The 26,751-nt window shown below is 45.7% G+C and overlaps 1 protein-coding gene across 3 annotated transcripts in view; it reads right to left on the bottom strand.

The window, feature by feature from the left end:
• LOC123995279 (1-phosphatidylinositol 4,5-bisphosphate phosphodiesterase beta-4-like) overlaps positions 1 to 26,751 on the bottom strand; it is a 216,516-nt gene that overhangs the window by 3,091 nt on the left and 186,674 nt on the right. For all 3 annotated transcript variants that reach the window (XM_046298780.1, XM_046298782.1, XM_046298783.1), the window contains 10 exons: positions 26,332 to 26,536; positions 21,832 to 21,920; positions 18,053 to 18,206; positions 17,774 to 17,826; positions 16,340 to 16,405; positions 15,518 to 15,633; positions 15,249 to 15,324; positions 14,520 to 14,695; positions 12,975 to 13,076; positions 12,235 to 12,292 (listed from right to left, as the gene is read on the bottom strand). In XM_046298780.1, the coding sequence (XP_046154736.1) occupies positions 12,235 to 12,292; positions 12,975 to 13,076; positions 14,520 to 14,695; positions 15,249 to 15,324; positions 15,518 to 15,633; positions 16,340 to 16,405; positions 17,774 to 17,826; positions 18,053 to 18,206; positions 21,832 to 21,920; positions 26,332 to 26,536 (1,095 nt within the window). The remainder of the gene's footprint in view (positions 1 to 12,234; positions 12,293 to 12,974; positions 13,077 to 14,519; positions 14,696 to 15,248; positions 15,325 to 15,517; positions 15,634 to 16,339; positions 16,406 to 17,773; positions 17,827 to 18,052; positions 18,207 to 21,831; positions 21,921 to 26,331; positions 26,537 to 26,751) is intronic.

The following is a 26,751-nucleotide window of genomic DNA, read 5'->3' as shown; positions in this document are numbered from 1 at the left end:
AGGGGGAAATATGGAGGAGAAAGAGAGGAGAAATATGGGAGAAAGAGAGGGAGGAGAAATATGGAGGAGAAAGAGAGAGAAAGGGAGGGAGGAGAAATATGGAGGAGAAAAGAGGAGGAGAAGAAAGATGGAGGGGAGAAATATGGAGGAGAAAGAGAGGGGAGAAAGATGGAGGGAGAGAGAGAAATATGGAGGAGAAAGATGGAGGAGGAGAAATATGGAGGAGAAAGAGGGGAGAGAGAAAGATGGAGGAGAAAAATATGGAGGAGAAAGAGAGGGGAGAAAGATGGAGGGAGGAGAAAGGAGGAGAAAGAGAGGGAGAAAGGAGAAAGAGGGGGGAAATATGGAGGGAGAGAGAAAATGGAGGAGAAAGAGAGGGGGAAAGATGGAGGAGAAAGAGAGGGGAGAAAGATATGGAGGAGAAAGAGAGGGGAGAAAGAGAGGGGGAAATATGGAGGAGAAAGAGAGGGGAGAAAGATGGAGGGGGAGAAAGAAATATGGAGGAGAAAGAGGGGAGAAAGATGGAGAGGGAGAAATATGGAGGAGAAAGAGAGGGGAGAAAGAGAGGGGAGAAATATGGAGGAGAAAGAGAGAAAGAGGGGAGAAATGGAGGGAAAGAGGGGGAAAATATGGAGGAGAAAGAGAGGGAGAAAGAGGGGAGAAAGAGAGGGGGAAATATGGAGGAGAAAGAGAGGGAGAAAAAGAGAGGGGGAGAAATATGGAGGAGAAAGAGAGGGAGAAAGAAATATGGAGGAGAAAGGAGAAATATGGAGGAGAAAGAGAGGGGAAAGATGGAGGGAAAGAAAAGATAGGGAGAAAGAGAAAGAGAGGGGAGGGAGGGGAGAAATATGGAGGAGAAAGAGAGGGGGAAAGAGGAGGGGGAGAAATATGGAGGAGAAAGAGAGGGGAGAAAGAGAGGGGGAGAAAAGAGAGGGAGAAAAGAGAGGAGGAGAAAGATGGAGGGAGAGAAAGAGGGGGAAATATGGAGGAGAAAGAGAGGGGAGAAAGAGAGGGAGAAATATGGAGGAGAAAGAGAGGGGAAAGAAAGAAATATGGAGGAGAAAGAGAGGGAGAAAGGGGGGGGAGAAATATGGAGGAGAAAGAGAGGGGAGAAAGATGGAGGAGGAGAAAGAGAAGAAAGAGAGAAAGGGGAAATATGGAGGAGAAAGAGAGGGGAGAAAGAGAGGGAGAAATATGGAGGAGAAAGAGAGGGGAGAAAGAGGGGGGAAATATGGAGGAGAGAGAGAGGGGAGAAATATGGAGGAGAAAGAGAGAAAGAGAGGGGGAAATATGGAGGAGAAAGAGAAAGGGGAGAAATATGGAGGAGAAAGAGAGAGGGGAGAAATATGGAGGAGAAAGAGAGGGGAGAAAGAGAGGGGAGAAATATGGAGGAGAAAGAGAGGGAGAGAAGAGAGGGGAGAAATATGGAGGAGAAAGAGAGGGAGAAAGAGAGGGGAGAAATATGGAGGAGAAAGAGAGGGGGAAAGAGAGGGGAGAAATATGGAGGAGAAAGAGAAAAGAGAGGGAGGAGAAATATGGAGGAGAAAGAGAGGGGAAAAGAGAGGGGGAGAAATATGGAGGAGAAAGAGAAATATGGAGGAGAAAGAGAAATATGGAGGAGAAAGAGAGGGGAGAAAGAGAGGGGGAAATATGGAGGAGAAAGAGAGGGAGAAAGAGAGGGGGAAATATGGAGGAGAAAGAGAGGGGAGAAATAAGGGAGAAAATGGAGGAGAAAGAGAAATATGGGGAGAAAGAAGGGGGAGAAATATGGAGGAGAAAGAAGGGAGAAAGAGAGGGGGAAATATGGAGGAGAAAGAGAGGGAGAAAGAGAGGGGAGAAATATGGAGGAGAAAGAGAGGGAGAGAAAGATATGGAGGAGAAAGAGAAGGAGAGAAAGAGAGGAGAGGGGAGAAATATGGAGGAGAAAGAGAGGGGAGAAAGATAAATATGGAGGAGAAAGAGAGGGGAGAAAGATATGGAGGAGAAAGAGAGGGGAGAAATATGGAGGAGAAAGAGGGGAGAAATATGGAGGAGAAAGAGAGGGGAGAAAGAGGGAGAAATATGGAGGAGAAAGAGAGGGAGAAAGAGAGGGAGAGAAATATGGAGGAGAAAGAGGGGGGAAAGAGAGGGAGAAATATGGAGGAGAAAGAGAGGGGGAAAGAGAGGGGAGAAATATGGAGGAGAAAGAGAGGGGAGAAAGAGAGGGGAGAAATATGGAGGAGAAAGAGAGGGGAAAAGAGGAGGGGAGAAGATATGGAGGAGAAAGAGAGGGGAGAAAGAGAGGGGAAAATATGGAGGAGAAAGAGAGGGGAGAAAGAGAGGAGAAATATGGAGGAGAAAGAGAGGGGAGAAAGAGAGGGGAAATATGGAGGAGAAAGAGAGGGGAGAAAGAAGGAGGGGGAGAAATATGGAGGAGAAAGAGAGGGGGGAGAAAGAAATATGGAGGAGAAAGAGAGGGGAAAAGAGAGGGAGAGAAATATGGAGGAGAAAGAGAGGGAGAAAGATGGGGAGAAATATGGAGGAGAAAGAGAGGGGAGAAAGAGAGGGGAGAAATATGGAGGAGAAAGAGAAAGAGGAGAAAGAAAGAAGGAGGAAAGAGAGGGGAGAAATATGGAGGAAAGAGAGGGAGAAATATGGAGGAAAGAGGGGGGAGGGGGAGAAATATGGAGGAGAAAGAGAAAAGGAGGGGAGAAAGGAGGAGAAAGAGAGGGGAGAAAGAAGGAGGGAGAGAAATGGAGGAGAAAGGAGAAATATGGAGGAGAAAGAGAAGAAAGGAGGGAGAAAATATGGAGGAGAAAGAGAGGGGAGAAAGAGAGGAGGAGAAATGGAGGAGAAAGAGAGGGGAAAGAGAGGGGGAGAAATATGGAGGAGAAAGAGAGGGGAGAAAGATATGGAGGAAAAGAGAGGAGAAAGAGGAGGGAGAAATATGGAGGAGAAAGAGAGGGGAGAAAGAGAGGGGAGAAATGGAGGAGAAAGAGAGGGGAGAAAGAGAGGGGAGAATGGAGGAGAGAGGGGGGAAATATGGAGGAGAAAGAGAGGGGGAAAGAGAGGGGAGAAATATGGAGGAGAAAGAGAGGGGAGAAAGAGAGGGGAGAAATATGGAGGAGATGGAGAAATATGGAGGAGAAAGAGGAGGAAAAGAGAGGGGAGAAAGAGGGAGGGAGAAATATGGAGGAGAAAGAGAGGGGAAAAGAGAGGGAGAAATATGAAAGAGAGGGGAGAAAGGGAGAAAGGGGAGAAATGGAGGAGAAAGAGAGGGGAGAAAGAGAGGGAGAAATATGGAGGAGAAAGAGAGGGGAGAAAGAGGGGGGGAAATATGGAGGGAGAGGAGAAAGGAGGGGAGAAATATGGAGGAGAAAGAGAGGGAGAAAGAGAGGGGAGAAATATGGAGAAAGAGAGGGGAGAAAGAGAAGAAATATGAGGAGAAAGAGGGGGAGAAAGAGAGGGGGAAATATGGAGAAAAGAGAGGAGGGAAAGGAGGGAGAAATATGGAGGAGAAAGAGATGGAGGATGGAGGGAGAAATATGGAGGAAAGAGAGAAATATGGAGGAGAAAGAGAGGGAGAAAGAGAGGGGAGAAATATGGAGAGGGGAGAAAGAGAGGGGGAGAAAGAGAAAGGGGGAAAATATGGAGGAGAAAGAGAGGGGAGAAAGAGAGGGGAGAAATATGGAGGAGAAAGAGAGGGGGAAAGAGAGGGGGAAATATGGAGGAGAAAGATGGAGGAGGAAAAGAGAGGGGGAAATATGGAGGAGAAAGAGGGAGAAAGAGAAAGAGGAGGAGAGAAATATGGAGGAGAAAGAGACAGAAAGAGAGGGGAGAAATATGGAGGAGAAAGAGAGGGGAGGAGAGGGGAGAAATATGGAGGAGAAAGAGAGGGGGAAAAAGAGGGGAGAAATATGGAGGAGAAAGAGAGAGGGGGAAAGAGAGGGGAGAAATATGGAGGAGAAAGAGAGGGAAAGAGAGGAGAGAAATATGGAGGAGAAAGAGAGGGAGAAAGAGAGGGAGAGGAGAAAGAGAGGGGAGAAATATGGAGGAGAAAGAGAGGGAGAGAAAGAGAGGGGAGAAATATGGAGGGAGAAAGAGAGGGAGAAAGAGAGGGGAGAAATATGGAGGAGAAAGAGAGAAAGAGGGGGAGAAATATGGAGGAGAAAGGGGGGAGAAATATGGAGGAGAAAGAGAGGGGAGAAAGAAACCTGGAGGAGAAAGAGGGGGAGAAAGAGAGAAATATGGAGGAGAAAGAGAGGGGGAGAAAGAGGGGAGAAATATGGAGGAGAAAGAGAGGGGAGAAAGAGAGGGGGTGAAATATGGAGGAGAAAGAGAAAGAGAGGGGAGAAATATGGAGGAGAAAGAGAGGGGAGAAAGAGAGGGGGAAATATGGAGGAGAAAGAGAGGGGAAATAGGGGGAAATATGGAGGAGAAAGAGAGGGGAGAAGAGAGGGAGAAATATGGAGGAGAAAGAGAGGGGAGAAAGAAAGAGGGGGAGAAATAGGAGGAGAAAGAGAGGGGAGAGGGAGGAGAAAGAGAGGGAAAGAAAAATATGGAGGAGAAAGAGAGGGGAGAAAGAGAGGGGGAAATATGGAGGAGAAAGAGAGGGGAGAAAGAGATGGAGGAGAAAGAGAGGGGAGAAAGAGAGGGAGAAATATGGAGGAGAAAGAGAAAGGGAGAAATATGAAGAGAGGGAGAAATATGGAGGAGAAAGAGAGGGGAGAAAGAGAGGGGAGAAATGGAGGAAAGAAGGGAGAAAGAGAGGGGGAAATATGGAGGAGAAAGAGAGGGGAGAAAGAGAGGAGAAATATGGAGGAGAAAGAGAGGGAGAAAGAGAGGGGGAAATATGGAGGAGAAAGAGAGGGGGAAAAGAGGGAGGAGAAAGAAATGGAGGGGAGAAATATGGAGGAGAAAGAGAGGGGAGGGAGGGGAAAATATGGAGGAGAAAGAGAGGGGGAAAGAGAGGGGAGAAATATGGAGGAAAAGAGAGGGGGAGGAGGAGAAAGAGAGGGGAGAAAGAGAGGGGAGAAATATGGAGGAGAAAAAGAGAAATAGAGGGGAGAAAGAAAAGAGAGGGGGAAATATGGAGGAGGAGAGGGGAGAAAGAGAGGGGAGAAATATGGAGGAGAAAGGAGGGAAAAGAGAGGGGGAAATATGGAGGAGAAAGAGAGGGAGAAAGAGAGGGGAGAAATATGGAGGAGAAAGAGAGGGGAGAAAGAGAGGGGGAAAATATGGAGGAGAAAGAGAGGGGGAGAAAGATATGGAGGAGAGGAGGGAAATATGGAGGAAAAGAGAGGGGAGAGAAACATGGAGGAGAAAGAGGGGAGAAAGAAGGGGAGAAATATGGAGGAGAAAGAGAGGGGAGAAAGAGGAGGAGAAATGGAGGAGAAAGGAGGGAGAAAGAGAGGGGGAAATATGGAGGAGAAAGAGAGGGGAAAGAGAGGGAGAAAAATATGGAGGAGAAAGAGAGGGGGAAAGAGAGGGAGAAATATGGAGGAGAAATAAGAAAGAGAGGGGAGAAATATGGAGAAAAGAGAGGGGGAAATATGGAGGAGAAAGAGAGGGGAGAAAGAGGGGAGGAGAAATATGAGGAGAAAGAGAGGGGAGAAAGAGAGGGAGAAATATGGAGGAGAAAGAGAGGGGAGAAATGGAGGAGAGAGAAATATGGAGAAAGAGAGGGGGAAAGAGGGAGGAGAAATATGGAGGAGGAGAAGAGAAGAGGGGAGAAAGAGAGGGGAGAAATATGGAGGAGAAAGAGAGGGGAGAAAGAGAGGGGAGAAATATGGAGGAGAAAGAGAGGGGGAAAATGGGGAGAAAGAGGGGGAGAAATATGGAGGAGAAAGAGAGGGGAGAAATATGGAGGAGAAAGAGAGGGAGAAAGGAGGAGAAATATGGAGGAGAAAGAGAGGGGAGAAAGAGAGGGGGAAATATGGAGGAGAAAGGAGGGGAGAAAGAGAAATATGGAGGAGAAAGAGGGGAGGAGAAATATGGAGGAGAAAGAGGGGAGAAAGAGAGAAAATATGGAGGAGAAAGAGAGGGGAAAAAGGAGGAGATGGGAGGAAAAGAGAGGAGAAAGAGAAATATGGGGGAAATATGGAGGAGAAAGAGAGGGGAGAAATATGGAGGAGAAAGAGAGGGGAGAAATATGGAGGGAGAAATATGGAGGAGAAAGAGAGGGGAGAAAGGAGAGGGAGAAATATGGAGGGGAGAAGAAAGAGAGGGGAGAAAGAAGGAGGGAAAGAGAGGGAGAAATATGGAGGAGAAAGAGAAAGAGGGGAGAAATATGGAGAAAAGAGTATGGAGGGGAGAAAGAGAGAGGGGAGAAAGAGAGGGGGAAATATGGAGGAGAAAGAGGGGGGGAAAGAAGGGGAGAAAGGAGGAAAGAGAGGGGAGAGGAGAGAAAGAGAGAAAATATGGAGGAGAAAGGAGGGAGAAAGAGAGGGGAAATATGGAGGAGAAAGAGAGGGGAAAAGAGAGGGGGAAATATGGAGGAGAAAGAGAGGGGAGAAAGATGGAGGAGAAAGAGAAAAGAAAAATATGGAGGAGAAAGAGAGGGGAGAAAGAAGGAGGAGGAGAAATATGGAGGAGAAAGAGAGGGGAGAAAGAGAGGGGAGAAATATGAAAAGAGAGGGGAGAAAGAGAGGGAGGAAATATGGAGGAGAAAGGAGGGGAGAAATCCAGATGGAGGAGAAAGAGAGGGAAATATGGAGAAAGAGAGGGGGAAATATGGAGGGAGAAAGAGGAGAGGGGGGGAAAGAGAGGGGAGAAATATGGAGGAGAAAGAGAGGGGGAAAGAGGGGAGAAATATGGAAGAAAGAGGGGGAGAAAGATGAGGGGGAAAGGAGGGAGAAAGAGGGGGGGGAGAAATATGGGGAGGAGGAGAAGAGGGGAGAAAGAGAGGGGAGAAATATGGAGGAGAAAGAGAGGAGAAAGAAGGGGAGAAAATATGGAGGAGAAAGAGAGGGAGAAATATGGAGGAGAAAGAGAGGGGAGAAAGAGAAAGAGAGGGGGAGAAATATGGAGGAGAAAGAGAGGGGAGAAAGAGAGGGAGGAGAAAGAAAGAGGGGAAAGATGGGGAGAAAGAGAGGGGAGAAAGAGAGGGGAGAAATATGGAGGAGAAAGAGAGGGGGAAAGAGGGGGAGAAATATGGAGGAGAAAGAGAGGGGAGAAATATGGAGGAGAAAGAGGGGGAGAAATAGGGGAGAAAGAGAGGGGAGAAAGAGGGAGAAATATGGAGGAGAAAGAGAGGGGAGAAAGAGAGGGATATGGAGGAGAAAGAGAGGGGAGAAAGAGGAGAAAGGGGGGAAAGGAGGGGGAAATATGGAGGAGAAAGAGAGGGGGAAAGAGAGGGAGAAAGAAAGAGGAGAAAGAGAGAAATGGAGGAGAAAGGAGGAGAAAGAGAGGGGAAAGAGAGGGGAGAAATATGGAGGAGAAAGAGAGGGGAAAGAGGGGAGAAATATGGAGGAGAGGGAGAGGAGAAATATGGAGGAGAAAGAGAAAAGAGAGGGGAGAAATATGGAGGAGAAAGAGAGGGGAGAAAGAGAGGGGAGAAATATGGAGGAGAAAGAGAGGGGAAAAGAGGGAGGGGAGAAAGATGGAGGAGAAAGAGAGGGGAGAAAGAGAGGGAGAAAGAGGGGGGGAAAGAGAGAGGGAGAAATATGGAGGAGAAAGAGAGGGGGAAATATGGAGAAATATGGAGAAAGAGAGGGGAGAAATATGGAGGAGAAAGAAAGAGGGGGGAGAAATATGGAGGAGAAAGAGAGGGGAGAAAGAGAGGGGAGAAAAATATGGAGGAGAAAGAGAGGGGGGAAAGAGAGGGGAGAAATATGGAGGAGAAAGAGAGGGAGAAAGAGAGGGAGAAATATGGAGGAGAAAGAGAGGGGAGAAAGAGAGGGGAGAAATATGGAGGAGAAAGGAGGGGAAAGAGGGGAGAAATAGGAGGAGAAAGAGGGGGAGAAAGAGAGGGGGAAATATGGAGGAGAAAGAGAGGGGAGAAAGAGAGGAGAAATATGGAGGAGAAAGAGAGGGGAGAAAGAGAGGAGAAATATGGAGGAGAAAGAGAGGGAGAAAGAGAGGGAGAAATATGGAGGAGAAAGAGAGGGGGAAAGAGAAAGAGAAATATGGAGGAGAAAAGAGAGGGAGAAAGAGAAAAATATGGAGGAGAAAGAGGAGGGGAGAAAGAGAAATATGGAGGAGAAAGAGAGGGGAGAAAGAGGAGGAGAAAGAGAGGGGGAAAGAGAGGAGAAATAGGAGGAAAAAGGAGGAGGAGAGGAGAAATATGGAGGAGAAAGAGGGGAGAAAGGGAGGGAGAAATATGGAGGAGAAAGAGAGGGAGAAAGAGAGGGGAGAAATATGGAGGAGAAAGAGAGGGGAGAAAGAGATGGGGAGAAATATGGAGGGAAAAGAGGGGAGAAGGAGGGAGAAATATGGAGAAAAGAGAGGGGAGAAAGAGAGGAGAAATATGGAGGAGAAAGAGAGGGGAGAAAGAGAGGGGAAAGAAATAGGAGGAGGAGAAAGAGAAGAGGGGAGAAATATGGAGGAGAAAGAGAGGGGGAGAAAGAGAGGGGAGAAATGGAGGAGAAAGAGAGGGGAGAAAGAGAAATATGGAGGAGAAAAGAGAGGGAAAGGAGAAAGGAGGGAGAAAGAGAGGGAGAAAATGGGGAGAAAGAGAGGGAGGGGAGGGAGAAATATGGAGGAGAAAGAGAGGGAGAGAAAGAGAGGAGAAAGATGGAGGGAGAAAGAAATATAGAGGAGAGGGGAGAAATATGGAGAGATATTAGGGGAAAGAGAGGAGAAAGAGAGGGGAGAAAGAGAGGGGAGAAATGGAGGAGAAAGAGAGGGGGAGAAAGATGGAGGGAGGGAGAAAGGGGAAATATGGAGGAGAAAGAGAGGGAGGAGGGAAAGATGGAGGGAGGAGAAATATGGAGGAGAAAGAGAGGGGAGAAAGGGAGAAATATGGAGGAGAAAGGAGGGAGAAGAGAGGGGAGATGGAGGAGAAGGAGGAGAAAGAGAGGGGAGGGAAGAAAAATATGGAGGAGAAAGAGAAGAAAGATGAGGAGAGGAGAAATATGGAGGAGGAGGGGGAGAAATATGGAGGAGAAAGAGAAAGGGGGGGGAAATATGAGGAGAAAGATGGGAGAAAGAGGGGAGAAATATGGAGGAGAAAGAAAGGGAGGAGAGAAATGGAGGATGGAGGAGGGAGAAATATGGAGGAGAAAGAGAGGGGGAAAAATATGGAGAAAGAGAAGAAAGAGGGGAGAAAGAGAAAGAGAGGAGGAAGGAGAAATATGGAGGAGAGAAGAGGGGGAAAGATGGAGGGAGGAGAAATATGGAGGAGAAAGAGAGGGGAGAAAGATGGAGGGAGGAGAAATATGGAGAAAGAGAGAAATATGGAGGGGAGAAAGATGGGGGAGAAAGATGGAGGGAGGAGAAATATGGAGAAAGAGAAGGGAGAAAGATGGAGGAGGAAATATGGAGGAGAAAGAGAGGGGAGAAAGATGGAGGGAGGAGAAATATGGAGGAGAAAGAGAGGAGGGGGAGAAAGAGAGAGGGGGAGAAAGATGGAGGAGAAAGAGAGGAGAAAGATGGAGGAGAAAGAGAAGGGGGGAGAAAGATGGAGGAGAAAGAAATATGGAGGAGAAATTGGAGGGAAAGGAGAAAGATGGAGGAGAAAGAGAAGGGAGAAAGAGGAAGGGAGGAGAAATATGGAGAGAAAAGATGGAGGGAAGAGAAAGATGGAGGGAGGAGAAATATGGAGGAGGAGAAAGGAGAAAGATGGAGGGAGGAGAAATATGGAGGAGAAAGAGAAGAAAGAGGAGAAGGGGAGAAATATGGAGGAGAAAAAGATGGAGGAGAAAGATGGAGGAGAAATATGGAGGGAGAAATATGGAGGAGAAAGAAAGGGATGGAGGAGAAAATGGAAAGAGAGGGGGAAAGATGGGAGAAAGATGGAGGAGAAAGAGAGGGGAGAAATATGGGGAGAAATATGGAGAAGAAGGAGAGAGGGGAGAAAGAAGGGAGAAAGATGGAGGGAGGAGAAATATGGAGAGGGGAGAAAGATGGAGGAGAAAGAGGAGGGAGAAATATGGAGGAGGAGGAGAAAGAGAGGGGAGAAAGATGGAGGAGAAAGAGATGGAGGGAGGAGAAATATGGAGGAGAAAGAAGGGAGAAAGATGGGGAAAGAGAAGAAAGAGAGGGGAGAAAGAGGAGGAGAAAGAGAAATAGGAGGAGAAAGAGAGGGAGAAATATGGAGGAGAAAGAGAGAAATATGGAGGAGAAAGAGAGGGGAGAAAGATGGAGGAGAAAGAGAGGGGAGAAAGATGGAGGAGAAAGAGGGGGAGAAAGAGAGGGGAGAAAGATGGAGGGAGAGAAAGAAAGAGAGGGGAGAAATATGGAGGAGAAAGAGAGGGGAGAAATATGGAGGAGAAAGAAAGAGAGGGGAGAAATATGGAGGAGAAAGAGAGGGGAGAAATATGGAGGGGAGAAAGATGGAGGAGAAAGAGAGGAGAAAATATGGAGGAGAAAGAGAGGGAGAAAGAGAAGAAATATGGAGGAGGGGAGAAATATGGAGGAGAAAGAAAGAGGGGAGAAATATGGAGGAGAAAGAGGAGGAGAAAGAGAGGAGAAAGAGAGAAAGGGAGAAAGAGAGGGGAGAAATATGGAGGAGAAAGAGAGAAAGGGAGAAATATGGAGGAGAAAGAGAGGGAGAAATATGGAGGAGAAAGAAAGAGGGGAGAAATATGGAGGAGAAAGAGAGGGAGGGAGGAGGGGAAAGAGGGAGAAATATGGAGGAGAAAGAGAGGGGGAGAAATATGGAGGAGAAAGAGAGGGAGAAATATGGAGGAGAAAGAGAGGGAGAAATATGGAGGAGAAAGAGAGGGAGAAATATGGGGAGAAAGAGAGAAATATGAGGAGAAAGAGAGGGAGAAATATGGAGGAGAAAGAGGGAGAAAGAGATGGAGGAGAAAGAGAGGGGAGAAATATGGAGGAGAAAGAGAGGGGAGAAATATGGAGGAGAAAGAGAGGGGAGAAAGAGGGGAGAAATATGGAGGAGAAAGAGAGGGGAGAAATATGGAGGAGAAAGAGAGAAATATGGAGGAGAAAGAGAGAAATATGGAGGAGAAAGAGAGGGAGAAATATGGAGGAGAAAGAGAGGGAGAAATATGGAGGAGAAAAGAGGGGGAAAGAGAGGGGAGAAATATGGAGGAGAAAGAGAAAGAAAGATGGAGGGAGGAGAAAAATATGGAGGAGAAAGATGGAGGAGAAAGATGGAGGGAGGAGAAATATGGAGGAGAAAGAGAAGGGAGAAAGATGGAGGAGAAAGAGAGTGGAGAAAGATGGAGGAGAAAGAGAAGGGGGAGAAAGATGGAGGAGAAAGAGAGGGAGAAAGATGGAGGAGAAAGAGAGGGGAGAAAGATGGAGGAGAAAGAGAGGGAGAAATATGGAGGAGAAAGAGAGGGGAGAAATATGGAGGAGAAAGAGAGGGGAGAAATATGGAGGAGAAAGAGAGGGGAGAAATATGGAGGAGAAAGAGAGGGAGAAATATGGAGGAGAAAGAGAGGGGAGAAATATGGAGGAGGAAAGAGAGGGGAGAAATATGGAGGAGAAAGAGAGGGAGAAAGAGAGGGGAGAAATATGGAGGAGAAAGAGAGGGAGAAATATGGAGGAGAAAGAGAGGGAGAAATATGGAGGAGAAAGAGAGGGGAGAAATATGGAGGAGAAAGAGAGGGGAGAAATATGGAGGAGAAAGAGAGGGGAGAAATATGGAGGAGAAAGAGAGGGGAGAAATATGGAGGAGAAAGAGAGGGAGAAATATGGAGGAGAAAAGAGGGGGAAAGAGAGGGGAGAAATATGGAGGAGAAAGAGAAGGGAGAAAGATGGAGGGAGGAGAAATATGGAGGAGAAAGATGGAGGGAGGAGAAATATGGAGGAGAAAGAGAAGGGAGAAAGATGGAGGAGAAAGAGAGTGGAGAAAGATGGAGGAGAAAGAGAGGGGAGAAAGATGGAGGAGAAAGAGAGTGGAGAAAGATGGAGGAGAAAGAGAAGGGAGAAAGATGGAGGGAGGAGAAATATGGAGGAGAAAGATGGAGGAGAAAGACAGAGGGGACAAAGATGGAGGGAGGAGAAAGAGTCATTTAATTTAACACCAAATGTATCAGCTAAGCAAACCATTTCAAGGCTCAGGCGCTAGTTGATTCACCTCAACAGCATCATCACAGCACTAGAATTAGTAGAAGATAGAACACCAACCCTTTTCCTTTCTTCCAGGAACTTTTTGGTGTTGCTGCTGTTCAACTCTCTAACTCTCCTGTGAAGAGAACGAGAAGGAAGAGATTCTAAGATTATACGAGTAGACACAGTTTAAGGCGTGTTCATAGGGGACCTAAATACTGTAGTCTACACCGAGTACACCAAACATTAACCACACCTTTCTTGTATTGAGGTACACCACCCCATTCTGCCCTCAGAACAGCCTCAATTTGTCAGGGCATGGACTCTACAAGGTGTCGAAAGCGTTCCACAGGGATGCTGGCTCATGTTGACACCAATGCTTCCCACAGTTGTGACAAGTTGGATGGATGTCCTTTGGGTGGTGGACCACTCTTAATTCACTGGGAATTATGTAACGTGAAAAACTCAGCAGCGTTGCGGTTCTTGAAACAAACCGGTCTGCCTGGCACTTAAATATTCTGTTTTGCCCATTCATCCTCTGAATAGCACACATACACAATCCATGTCTAAATTCTCTCAAGGCTTAAAAATCCTTCTGTAACCTGTCTCCTCCCCTTCATCTACACTAATTGAAGTGGATTTAACAAGTGACATCAACAAGGGATCATAGCTTTCTCCTGGACTCACCTGGTCAGTCTATGTCATGGAAAGTGTTCATAATATTTGATATACTCAGGGTATATACATCCTGACATAACCCATGTTCTCCATGCAGTCAAAGTCAGTTGGTGATTAGCGAGCGGGGCAGTGTGACCCACCTTTCCCTCTCTGCCTTGTTTTTGATGGTCTTGTCCTGGCTGATGGCCTTGCTGTTCTCCATGGACGTCTTGGCCTGGTTGGCCCGCATCTCCTTGCTCTGCCTGAGGGGAGGGGACAAAAAAACAGCCTGGTAAGAAACCTCATCAAGTCACATATACCTGGCAGGACAAACCCACAGCTCACAGTAGCCAAGATGGTTAGACTGTATCGGGTGTCCTAGGGACCTCATTCAGAGACATCAGAACTATAGTACACATCATGTCCCAAGGAATAACTCTGGATTTTCAGTTTGAGCTGTATGGTCAGCTGTTTTGTCAGTTCCTCTTTAAGTTTGAGCTGTAGGGTCTACTCCATGGCTCTCCAACCCTACTCCATGGCTCTCCAACGCTACTCCATGGCTCTCCAACGCTACTCCATGGCTCTCCAACGCTACTCCATGGCTCTCCAACGCTACTCCATGGCTCTCCAACCCTACTCCATGGCTCTCCAACCCTACTCCATGGCTCTCCAACCCTACTCCATGGCTCTCCAACGCTACTCCATGGCTCTCCAACCCTACTCCATGGCTCTCCAACCCTACTCCATGGCTCTCCAACCCTACTCCATGGCTCTCCAACCCTACTCCATGGCTCTCCAACCCTACTCCATGGCTCTCCAACCCTACTCCATGGCTCCCCTACTCCATGGCTCTCCAACTCTGCTTCTGGCTCTCCAACCCTCCTGTAGCTTTTATGGAGAGCTACCCTCCTGTAGCTTTTCTGGAGAGCTACCCTCCTGTAGCTTTTCTGGAGAGCTACCCTCCTGTATCTTTTCTGGAGAGCTACCCTCCTGTCGCTTTTCTGGAGAGCTACTCTCCTGTAGCTTTTCTGGAACTACTCTCCTGTAGCTTTTCTGGAGAGCTACCCCTGTAGCTTTTCATGGAGCTCTCCTGTAGCTTTTCTGGAGAGCTACCCTCCTGTAGCTTTTCTGGCTACCCAACTGTGCTTTTCTGGAGAGCTCTCCAACCCTCCTGTAGCTTTTCTGGAGAGCTACTCTCCTGTAGCTTTTCTGGAGAGCTACCCTCCTGTAGCTTTTCTGGAGAGCTACCCTCCTGTAGCTTTTCTGGAGAGCTACCCTCCTGTAGCTTTTCTGGAGAGCTACCCTCCTGTAGCTTTTCTGGAGAGCTACCCTCCTGTAGCTTTTCTGGAGAGCTACTCTCCTGTAGCTTTTCTGGAGAGCTACCCTCCTGTAGCTTTTCTGGAGAGCTACCCTCCTGTAGCTTTTCTGGAGAGCTACCCTCCTGTAGCTTTTCTGGAGAGCTACCCTCCTGTAGCTTTTCTGGAGAGCTACCCTCCTGTAGCTTTTCTGGAGAGCTACACTCCTGTAGCTTTTCTGGAGAGCTACCCTCCTGTAGCTTTTCTGGAGAGCTACTCTCCTGTCGCTTTTCTGGAGCGCTACCCTCCAGCCTGGCCCAACCTAGGTGAAAACGTAAAGGAGGGTATCTCTCCAGGAACAGGGTTAGAGAGCCCTGACCTAATGTATGTGTGTGCATCTCTCTCTCTCACCGTTCGTGAATCAGTTTGAGCGAGAGAGTCTGTTGTTCCTGGACTCCACTCAGTAGTTTCTTGAGCTGTTCACACTGCTGGACCACGTGGATGTCCTTCATATCCTGCTCTACACTGCTGTGGGAGTTGATCATCTCTGACCACTCCTTAGTGTGCTGGGCTGTAATGTCCTTCACCTGAAGGGCACAGGATACACAATATTACATTACACTAAACTGTATATCATCTCTGACCACTCCTTAGTGTGCTGGGCTGTAATGTCCTTCACCTGAAGGGCACAGGATACACAATATTACACTACACTAAACTGTATATCATCTCTGACCACTCCTTAGTGTGCTGGGCTGTAATGTCCTTCACCTGAAGGGCACAGGATACACAATATTACACTACACTAAACTGTATATCATCTCTGACCACTCCTTAGTGTGCTGGGCTGTAATGTCCTTCACCTGAAGGGCACAGGATACACAATATTACATTACACTAAACTGTATATCATCTCTGACCACTCCTTAGTGTGCTGGGTTTTAATGTCCTTCACCTGAAGGGCACAGCATACACACTACACACTTAAACATCAAACACTATATCATCACTAACCACTCCTTAATGTGCTGAGCTGCTGTTATTCAACTGCAGGAGTCCCCGTTTCTACTATTCAGTTCGACAAAGACTATCTATCTCCTTCTGATGACAGAGGGGCGGTGACTGCGAACTGAAGGTTACCTTAGCTTTGTGGTCAGTGTTCAGTTTCTCCACTTTACTCTCAGTCTCCTTCTTCAACTCCAGACAGTTGTTTTCTCTGTGGGGCGACAGAAAGGCATTTCTTAGCTAGGTGGAGACAGGAACGAACATTCATTTCATACATCCAATGGCTGTGTCCAGATGCCAGGTATACGATAATACATGTTCATGTTGAATGTTTATTTCAACATGTCATAATTGATTTATTGACTATTTGCTTGAATGAATGATCTACATGTCCTGATATTTACCCTCGTTTCTTGATGGCCTTCTCCAGCAGTTTGTCCTGTGTCAGCTTCTCCTTGTCGTGCTGAGAAATCATCTTGTCCACCTGGGTGCAGTGGCACTTCTGCATGATGGTGCGGTCCTGAAACAGAACACAACATATTACTGAGGATACCAAGTCACAACTGCTTTACAGTGAGATACTATTGCAGAGATAGAGACAGCTTAAGATAGCTTGGTCTAACCTTTCCTAAACAAGTCATTTACCATTACAGCCAGACCATATAGCTGAGAACTTACACTAACAAAACATTAGTGGAAATGGTTAAACCCCTGGCTAGTAGACACATCTGGCTGACTGTCATAACTGTTATGCAACAGGAAAAGAGAGCAGGAGGTTACTATGGTCAACCCTACAAGAGATCCTCTCTTTAGTATACAAACAGGTTGTTACGTAAGAAGGGATTTCATAAAGACATGGTGTTAGTGACTGAAGTCTAGCTACTGTGAGTGTCTGTGTCCGTGTACTTGCGTGTATGCATGTGTGTGTGTGTGTGTGTGTGTGTGGGGGGGGGTCATCTTAGCAAGTCTAATTTCTGTCTGTCCACTCTCTGGTGAGATCAAAGACAAACACCTTAGGTTACAGGATGCACTCAAGAGTGTGTGTGTGTGTGTGTGTGTGTGTGTGTGTGTGTGTGTGTGTGTGTGTGTGTGTGTGTGTGTGTGTGCGGGGCTCAGACAACACTGAATGATGAAAGGAGAGACCTCCAGTGTGTGGACATCAGGATGAATGATCTGTACTGTGTCAGCTCTGGGACCTGTACGAGCAGTCTAAAACATCAACCCACCTTTGCGTGCTTCTTCTTTAAAAAGTTCAGCTCTTTCTGCTGCTTTTTAATCAGTTTAAGGTACGTCTGGCGAGAGGAAAGACAGATTACTGAAAACAGATTTAATTCACTAAGGACAGCAAGCTCAAAGACACTAGACAAAGCCTGTTTGAGGAATGTCAGTGCTGCACCAACCCTCTGTTTGTGCTACAGGAAACATCTGACTGATGTTAAATATTATTGATACTGATAAATAAACAAATTATATAAAAACATGGTCATGTTTTATGATGTTGGTGAATACATTTACCAGATAATAAAGCTATAATAGGGAATAGGGGAACTGTTAAGGTTCTAGTTAGGAGTAAACTAGATGGTAGGGGTCAAATATCAGGGGTCAGCTGAATCAGCAGGATAGAGATGGTAGGGGTCAGATATCAGGGGTCAGCAGTATATAGGTGGTAAGGGTCAGATATCAGGGGTCAGCAGTATATAGATGGTAGGGGTCAGATATTAGGGGTCAGTTGTATCAGCAGGATATAGGTGGTAGGGGTCAGATATTAGGGGTCAGTAGTATATAGATGGTAGGGGTCAGATATCAGGGGTCAGCAGTATATAGATGGTAGGGGTCAGATATCAGGGGTCAGCTGTATCAGCAGGATATAGGTGGTAGGGGTCAGATATCAGGGGTCAGCAGTATATAGATGGTAGGGGTCAGATATTAGGGGTCAGTAGTATCAGCAGGATATAGGTGTTAGGGGTCAGATATTAGGGGCCAGTAGTATATAGATGGTAGGGGTCAGGTTTTAGGGGTCAGTTGTATCAGCAGGATATAGATGGTAGGGGTCAGATATTAGGGGTCAGTAGTATATAGGTGGTAGGGGTCAGATAATAGGGGTCAGTAGTATCAGCAGGATATAGGTGGTAGGGTCAGATCTTAGGGGTCAGTAGTATATAGGTGGTAGGTGTCAGATATTAGGGGTCAGTAGTAAATAGGTGGTAGGGGTCAGATATTAGGGGTCAGTAGTATATAGGTGGTAGGGGTCAGATATTAGGGGTCAGTAGTATATAGGTGGTAGGGGTCAGATATTAGGGGTCAGTAGTATCAGCAGGATATAGGTGGTAGGGGTCAGATACAGGGGTCAGCAGTATATTGATGGTAGGGGTCAGATATCAGGGGTCAGCAGTATCAGCAGGATATAGGTGGTAGGGGTCAGATATTAGGGGTCAGTAGTATCAGCAGGATATAGGTGGTAGGGGTCAGATATTAGGGGTCAGTAGTATCAGCAGGATATAGGTGGTAGGGGTCAGATATTAGGGGTCAGTAGTATCAGCAGGATATAGGTGGTAGGGGTCAGATATTAGGGTTCAGTAGTATCAGCAGGATATAGGTGGTAGAGGTCAGATATTAGGGGTCAGTAGTAACAATCAGGGTAACGGTAACCTATGCCTCACCTTCATCTGTTTCAAGTCATCAATATTCACATGAGGCACCAGTGCATTTATATCTACAAAGACAGAAATGGAAAAACAGCTCAATTGTGTCAATGTGAGTGAGGTGTGTGATGTACTGTAGAGGTCTAGACCAGCTCCGAACTGGTCTGTGTGTGTTAGTGTGTGTTAGTGTGTGTTAGTGTGTGTGTGTGTGTGTGTGTGTGTGTGTGTGTGTGTGTGTGTGTGTGTGTGTGTGTGTGTGTGTGTGTGTGTGTGTGTGTGTGTGTGTGTGTGTCGTACCCTTCTTGGTGTCAGTGGTGTTGTTCTGGGCAGAAGTAGAAGACTGAGCCGGGTCTGAGCTGGTCTGTGGCGTCAAGTTGGTCTTCACGTTGGCGTTTACCTTCCCTTTCTTGTCGTTCTTCGAACTCTCATTTGGCACATCTGCTATGTCGCTCTGGAGAGAGGGAGAGAAAAGAGAAAGAGAGAGACAGGAAGAGAGGAGGGCGTTTCAGGTCTATGGACAGAAATCTTTCTCACACACTTTTCAATCATTACTGCATTTCCATAAAGATGGAGGGACAGTGATTTTTGTATTTGCTCCTACCCATCACAAATCACATTTTATTACTCGGGGACAAAAAAATGTATTTAAAACCTAAAACAGTTCTTAAGCTGTCACCATAGGAGAACTCTTTGAAGAACCCAAAATGGTTCTACCTAGAACCAAAACGGGGACAGCCGAAGAACCATTTTGGAATCCTTTTTTTCTAAGAGTGTAGATAGCTACTAAGACTACTAAACCAGTAGCCAAAGCGACTCATCTTCAACCTTATCCTATACTGTGATGAGAACAACACAACCACACACACACACTACATACCCTCACACTCATAAAACACACCCACACTACATACCCTCACACCCATAAAACACACACACACTACATACCCTCACACCCATAAAACACACACACACTACATACCCTCACACCCATACAACACACCCACACTACATACCCTCACACCCATAAAACACCCACACTACATACCCTCACACCCATAAAACACACACACACTACATACCCTCACACCCATAAAACACACCCACACTACATACCCTCACACCCATAAAACACACACACTACATACCCTCACACCCATAAAACACACACACACTACATACCCTCACACCCATAAAACACACACCCACACTACATACCCTCACACCCATAAAACACACACCCACACTACATACCCTCACACCCATAAAACACACACCCACACTACATACCCTCACACCCATAAAACACACACCCACACTACATACCCTCACACCCATAAAACACACACACTACATACCCTCACACCCATAAAACACACACACACTACATACCCTCACACCCATAAAACACACACCCACACTACATACCCTCACACCCATAAAACACCCACACCCACACTACATACCCTCACACCCATAAAACACCCACACTACATACCCTCACACCCATAAAACACACCACACTACATACCCTCACACCCATAAAACACACCCACACTACATACCCTCACACCCATAAAACACCTCATACCCTCACACCCATAAAACACACACACACTACATACCCTCACACCCATAAAACACACACCCACACTACATACCCTCACACCCATAAAACACACACACACTACATACCCTCACACCCATAAAACACACACCCACACTACATACCCTCACACCCATAAAACACACACCCACACTACATACCCTCACACCCATAAAACACAACACACATACCCACACTAAAACATACCCCTCACACCCATAAAACACACACACACTACATACCCTCACACCCATAAAACACACACCACTACATACCCTCACACCCATAAAACACACCCACACTACATACCCTCACACCCATAAAACACACACACACTACATACCCTCACACCCATAAAACACACACACACTACATACCCTCACACCCATAAAACACACACACACACACACTACATACCCTCACACCCATAAAACACACACACACTACATACCCTCACACCACAAAACACACACACACTACATACCCTCACACCCATAAAACACACACCCACAAAACACACACACTACATACCCTCACACCCATAAAACAAACACCCACAAAACACACACACACACTACTGATACTGTTTATCATCTACCCTGATTGCCTAGTCACCTTTACCCCGACCTACATGGACATACAGTGCTGTGAAAAACTGTTTGCCCCCCTTCCTGATTTCTTATTTTCTTGCACATTTGTCACACTTACATGTTTCAGATCATCAAACAAATTTGACTATTACACAAAGATAACCCAAGTAAACACAAAATGCAGTTTTCAAGTGACAATGATATTTATTAAGGGAAAAAGCTATCCAAACCTTCATGGCCCTATTGACAAAATAATTGCCTCCCTTGTTAAATCATGAATTTACTGGGGTTAATCTATTTTTTTGGAAAGCTGAGTTCAATTTCACTAGCCACACCCAGACCTGATTACTGCCAGGCCTGTTGAATCAAGAAATCACTGATCCCCAAGGAAATATTCTGTGGACTGACGAGACAAAAGTTGAACTTTTGGAAGGTGTGCGTCACGTTATATCTGGCGTAAAAGAAACACAGCATTTCAGAAACAGAACATCATACCAACAGTCAAATATGGTGGTGGTAGTGAGATGGTCTGGGGCTGCTTTGCTGCTTCAGGACCTGGACCACTTGCTGTGATTGTTGGAACCAGGAATTCTGCTCTCGAACAAAACAATCCTGAAGGAGAATGTCCGGCCATCAGTTTGTGACCTCAAGCTGAATCGCACTTGGGTTCTGCAGCAGGACAATGATCCAAAACACACCAGCAAGTCCACCTCTGAATGGCTTAAAAAACAAAATGAAGGTTTTGGAGTGGCCTAGTCAAAGTCCGGACTTGAATCCGATTGAGATGCTGTGGCGTGACCTTAAGGCGGTTCATGCACAGATCTGGGGAAGGCGGTTCATGCTCGAAAACCCTTCAAAATTCAGAGGTGGACAGAGGATGCAGAGGATAAATGCTTCACAGAGTTCAAGTAACAGACATCTCAACATCAATTGTTCAGAGGAGACTGTGTAAAACAGGCCTTCGTGATCTAATTGCTGCAAAGAAACCACTACTAAAGGACACCAATAATAAGAAGAGATTTGCTTGGGCCAAGAAACATGAGCAATGGACATTAGACAGGTGGAAATTTGTCCTTTGGTCTGGAGTCCAAATTGGAGAATTTTGGTCCCAAACGCCGTGTCTTTGTTAGACGCGGTGTAGTGGAACGAATTATCTCCTCGTGTGTATTTCCCACCATAAAGCATGGAGGAGGAGGTGTTATGGTGTAGGGGTGCTTTGCTGGTGACACTGTCTGTGATTTATTTAGAATTCAAGGCACACTTAACAAGCATGGCAACCACAGCATTCTGCAGCGATACACCATCCCATCTGGTTTAGGCTTAGTGGGGCTATAATTTGTTTTTCAACAGGACAATGACCCAAAACACACCTCCAGGCTGTGTAAGGGCTATTTGACGGAGAGTGATGGAGTGCTACATCAGATGACCTGGCCTCCACAATCACCTGACCTCAACCAAATTGAGATGGTTTGGGACGAGTCGGGCCACAAAGTGAAGGAAAAGCAGCCAACAAGTGCTGAGCATATGTGGGAACTCCTTCAAGACTGTTGGAAAACCATTCCAGGAGAAGTTGGTTGAGAGACTGCCAATAGTGTGCAAAGTTGTCATGAAAGGCAAAGGGTGGCTACTTTGAAGAACCTCAAATACAAAATATATTTAATTTTGTTTAACACTACACGATTACTACATGATTCCATATGTGTTATTTCATAGTTTTGATGTCTTCACTATTATTCTAAAATGTAGAAAATAGTAAAAATAAAGAAAAACCCTTGAATGAGTCAGTGTTGTAAAACCTTGGACCGGTAATGTACGTGCTGTAGCCAACTCCAACACACAACAGACCAGTTGGCTACGTCTCACATACAGTATGTTACATGTACCGTTTCAATCCCCAGAGCTCTCATCTGGTCCGCTCTTTTCTCTGCTATGGACAGGAACTTTTTGGGGTCTGACAGGGCGTCCACGATGGCTAGAGAGAAGACAGGAAATGAATCAATACACTGAACTGGACGGGAATGGAGTGGAGGGGTGGAACTTCAATGTAACGTATTGTCATATTTGATGTACTTGAGGTTCCATCGTTATTTGCAGTCTAAACACAGTCATGATACAGAAAGACAAGCAAAGATGACAACGTTCTACTGCAGTAGCAACATTCTATTGAATGAAATTAAGCAGGTACATATGTAGGATCTTAATTTGAGCCAGTTTCTCACAGTAGGAAAATAACTTTTTTTTATATGAGTTGATAAATATTTGATATGGGAAAATCAAGTCTGAAATTTCAAATTGGAATTTTTTGAAATACTTTAAACCTGAAATACACTACAAGTTCTACATTTCCTGCATTGCAATTCTCCTGCAACAGGGTGATCAAATTAAAATCCTACATCTGTATATATTTGAGTAGATAATATGAAAGCCTCCTGCAAAAGACAGAGAATGATGCTCCCATTATTTGGATTTGAAACATTCACACAGCCTTTCAACACTGCTTATGGGTTATCATCATAATGATTGCCTTGGCTTGGCTTAAGGACTAGTCAAATATGTTGTGTATCTCCATGTTTGTGTCTCTCTATAAGTGGCTATTAGACTTGCTCTGCTACCATCCTCATTTGCTCTGTGTCATTACTTCTGATGTAGAATACACTGTAGGCCAGCACACCCTGAACGGAGGGACGGAAGGAAGGAGGGACAGTTAACTGTCTCTTGTCATCCTCTTCAGAACCTGGCCGTGACCCACTCCCCCGAGGGTGTCCCAGGGAGAGTGGGATGTAAACACATTTACAATTCATACATGCGTATTAATACACACGTGTTCATAGGACAAATATAAGCACCCACAAAAATGTATAAATATAATAATTAATCTCCCTCTTTCTTCTTCTCTTCCTCTCCTCAAATTCTCCTCCTTCTCTTCTTTCCTCTTCTGTCCTCCCTCTCATCTCCTTCCCTCTCCCCAGAGCCTTCTGCATCCACTTCAGTATCTACTAAGAATAAATTGAACGGAGATGTAAATTGGACCGTGTGTGTGTGTGTGGTATGAAAGAGAAAGACAAAAGACCAGCTGAGAAATGGACAACGCAAGCACACGTTTCCAGCTCTACACACACACACACACACACACACACACACACACACACACACACACACACACACACACACACACACACACACACACACACACACACACACACACACACACACACACACACACACACACACACACACACACACGGTCTCCACTAGGGTTGCAAAGGGTCGGAAACTTTCCGATGCATTTCCAGAATATTTCCGAATTTTTTTTCCATGGGCAGTTAAGCCCGGGAATTTTTCTCAAATTCATAAAAAAAGTTAGCTTATAACAGTGAACCTTTTTTGTGGGATACACATAAGGCAATTCTACGTCTTGTGGCATATTTTGGTTAAACTATCCCCAATTCAATGGAATTGCAACCCTCTGCATGCACAGTGCTTTCTTCCATCACGTGTACAGCTGATTCTCAAGATCTTGCACACTAATGAGATGCTATTGAGCCCACACTACTACACTGCCTGAGCCAAGGACTACATGCTTTCTGGTAAGTTTTGATTACAATACTGGGTGAGGTGAATATATTTTAAATGACGTACTTTTTTTTGTTAACTAGTAAATAGTAGCCTACAGCAAAGTGTGTTTAAATCATTTCTAACTTGTTAACAATTTTTGCTAGTTAGTTTTTGCTACCATGTGGGTTTTCGCTTGACCTGTTTCCATACATGTTTCATTTTAAAACATTTATTTTACAAAGCAATTGTTTAATCTAACTGCTTAACTATTCATCTGTACATAGATTTTTTTTTTTAAACAAATTGTTTTCTCATCTTTAGAGGAAAATGCCACGGGCAATATCTGATCTGTGGAGACATTTAGAAGGACAAGCTGTGTACATTTGCAAATACTGTGCCAAATCATATGTGAAGAACGCAACAAAGATGCAGAATCATCTGGCCAAGTGCAAACAGTTCCTTCAGCGCTCACAACAAGCAACCTCTGACAAAAGTGAAAATGATGAATCAGACACCTTATCGACAGCAACAGCTCGTGGTCCTCCTGGATTCAGATGCTTTTTTTCACTCAATGGAGGAACGTTGTCAGAGAAATGCTGATGAATGTCTTGCTCGAGCTGTGTATGCAACTGGTTCACCTCTGATGCTCACAGGCAATGTGTATTGGAAGAGATTTCTGAATGTTCTCCGCCCAGCATACACCCCTCCAACCAGACATGCTTTATTTACTCATTTGCTGGATGCAGAGTTCAAGTGAATGTCAAGCAAATCATAGAGAAAGCAGACTGTATTGCAATAATCGCCGATGGGTGATCAAATGTTCGTGGGCAAGGAATAATTAACTACATAATCTCCACCTCTCGACCAGTATTCTACAAGAGCACAGACACAATGGACAACAGACACACCGGTCTCTACATTGCAGATGAGCTGAAGGCAGTCATCAATGACCTTGGACCACAGAAGGTATTTGCTCTGGTGACAGTGGTGAACATGAAGGCTGCTTGGTCTAAGGTGGAGGAATCCTACCCTCATATCACACCCACTGGCTGTGCTGCTCATGCATTGAATCTGCTCTTCAAGGACATCTTGGCACTGAAAACAATGGATACACTCTACAAGAGAGCCAAGGAAATGGTTAGGCATCAAGTTATATCGCCAATCTACCTCACCAAGCAAAGTGAGAAGAATAAGAGCACCACATTGAAGCTGCCCAGCAACACGCGTTGGGGTGGTGTTGACATCATGTCTGACAGTCTCCAGGAGGGGAAGGAGTCTGAAGACGGGGAAGACTGGAGGGAAAGACGCTGCAGCGTACATGTTGGACCCAAAGCATCCTGTCTGGTGCAGAGATCAACAAGGCCTATGGTGTCATCACTACTGTGTCTCACCACCTTGGCCTGGATGAGGGCAAGGTTCTTGGCAGTCTGGCGAAGTACACTTCCAAGCAAGGGTTTAGGGATGGAGATGCAATATTGCAGTCGTGCCAACATATCTCATCAGCCACCTGGTTTAAGGGACTCTGTGGATCTGAGGCTCTTCCCCCTGTTGCCTCCATCAAATCAAATGTATTTATATAGCCCTTCGTACATCAGCTGATATCTCAAAGTGCTGTACAGAAACCCAGCCTAAAACCCCATACAGCAAGCAATGCAGGTGTAGAAGCACGGTGGCTAGGAAAAACTCCCTAGAAAGGCCAAAACCTAGGAAGAAACCTAGAGAGGAACCAGGCTATGTGGGGTGGCTAGTCCTCTTCTGGCTGTGCCGGATAGAGATTATAACAGAACATGGCCAAGATGTTCAAATGTTCATAAATTACCACCATGGTCGAATAATAATAAGGCAGAACAGTCCATCATCCTCTAAATCCCACCAACATCAGCCGCCTCAGAGTGCAACTGGTTTGGTAACACACACACCAAAGCACGCAGGCTGACCAGTACAAGGGTTGAAAAATTGGTGGCCATTCAGGCAAATCTGAGGCTTTTAGAGCTTGACAACGAGCCATCCTCAACAAGGTTGGAAAGTGACAGTGAAGATGAGGCCTCAGAGTCTAATGTTCTAGAGGTGGAAATTGAGGAGGTCCAGGGAGAAGACATGGAAGCCTGAGAGGAAGACAACCAAAGCTTTAGTTTCTAGACTCATTTTACAGATGTGATGTGATGGATCATCGGGGATCCTTCCATATTCCATTTCTTTTGTTGTTCAGTGAAATCATCCCATGTGAAGAGTCAACTCATTTAATTAAAGTTTAATTCGTAACTAAATTGTTTTTAAAATGTATATTAGAAGGATTTAATCATTTGCAATTATGTCTACATATGATAAGATAAAATGTTTATGTTTCTGTCTCCTTATGATATGGTAAATATATCCAATGCAAAAAAAATTATGAACATTACTTTGTATATTTTTTTGTTAAATCCCATATATTCCCGTTAATTCCCACAGAAAGTTTCCACCTCCGAACATTCCCCAAAATGTTGCAACCCTAGTCTCCAAACTCAAGTGTTTATGAGTGAATAATAAAAATTCAGTAACACACATCCGTAGACCAATAGGGGTTCTCACACACACACACACACACACACACACACACACACACACACACACACACACACACACACACACACACACACACACACACACACACACACACACACACACACACACACACACACACACACACACACACACACACACACACACACACACACACACACGGCTTCTGCTGCCCCTAACCTACAATTCTGAAGAGAAAGTACAACTGTGTATTTGCAACGGAGCGAGTGTGTGTGGCGAGTGTGTGTGTCAGTGTGTCTCCTCACCTCCGAAGCCTTCGGGAACGTAGGTCTTAAGTACTATGTTACAGAAAATGGTGGGTAAAGACAGAGGCTTGTTCCCTTCGTTGCGTAAAGAGATGTGTCTGTATCCTGCCTGTAGACCCTCCAATGGTAGAATCCTCTGACCTATCAGCTTATTATTGTCATCATACACAGCTAGACGCAGCACAGCCAGGTCTGGCAGAATCACCTGTGAGAGAGAGAGGGAGGGAGGGAGGGACAGAGAGTGAGAAAGATAGAGAGAGGGAGGGAGGGAGGGAGGGACAGAGAGTGAGAAAGATAGAGAGAGAGGGAGGGAGGGACAGAGAGTGAGAAAGATAGAGAGAGGGAGGGAGGGAGGGACAGAGAGTGAGAAAGATAGAGAGAGAGGGAGGGAGGGACAGAGAGTGAGAAAGATAGAGAGAG

Source organism: Oncorhynchus gorbuscha, linkage group LG14, assembly GCF_021184085.1.
Source record: "Oncorhynchus gorbuscha isolate QuinsamMale2020 ecotype Even-year linkage group LG14, OgorEven_v1.0, whole genome shotgun sequence".
Taxonomy (NCBI): domain Eukaryota; kingdom Metazoa; phylum Chordata; class Actinopteri; order Salmoniformes; family Salmonidae; genus Oncorhynchus; species Oncorhynchus gorbuscha.
Note: the sequence above shows the minus strand (reverse complement) of the source record. Positions and strands in the feature narration are given on the sequence as shown.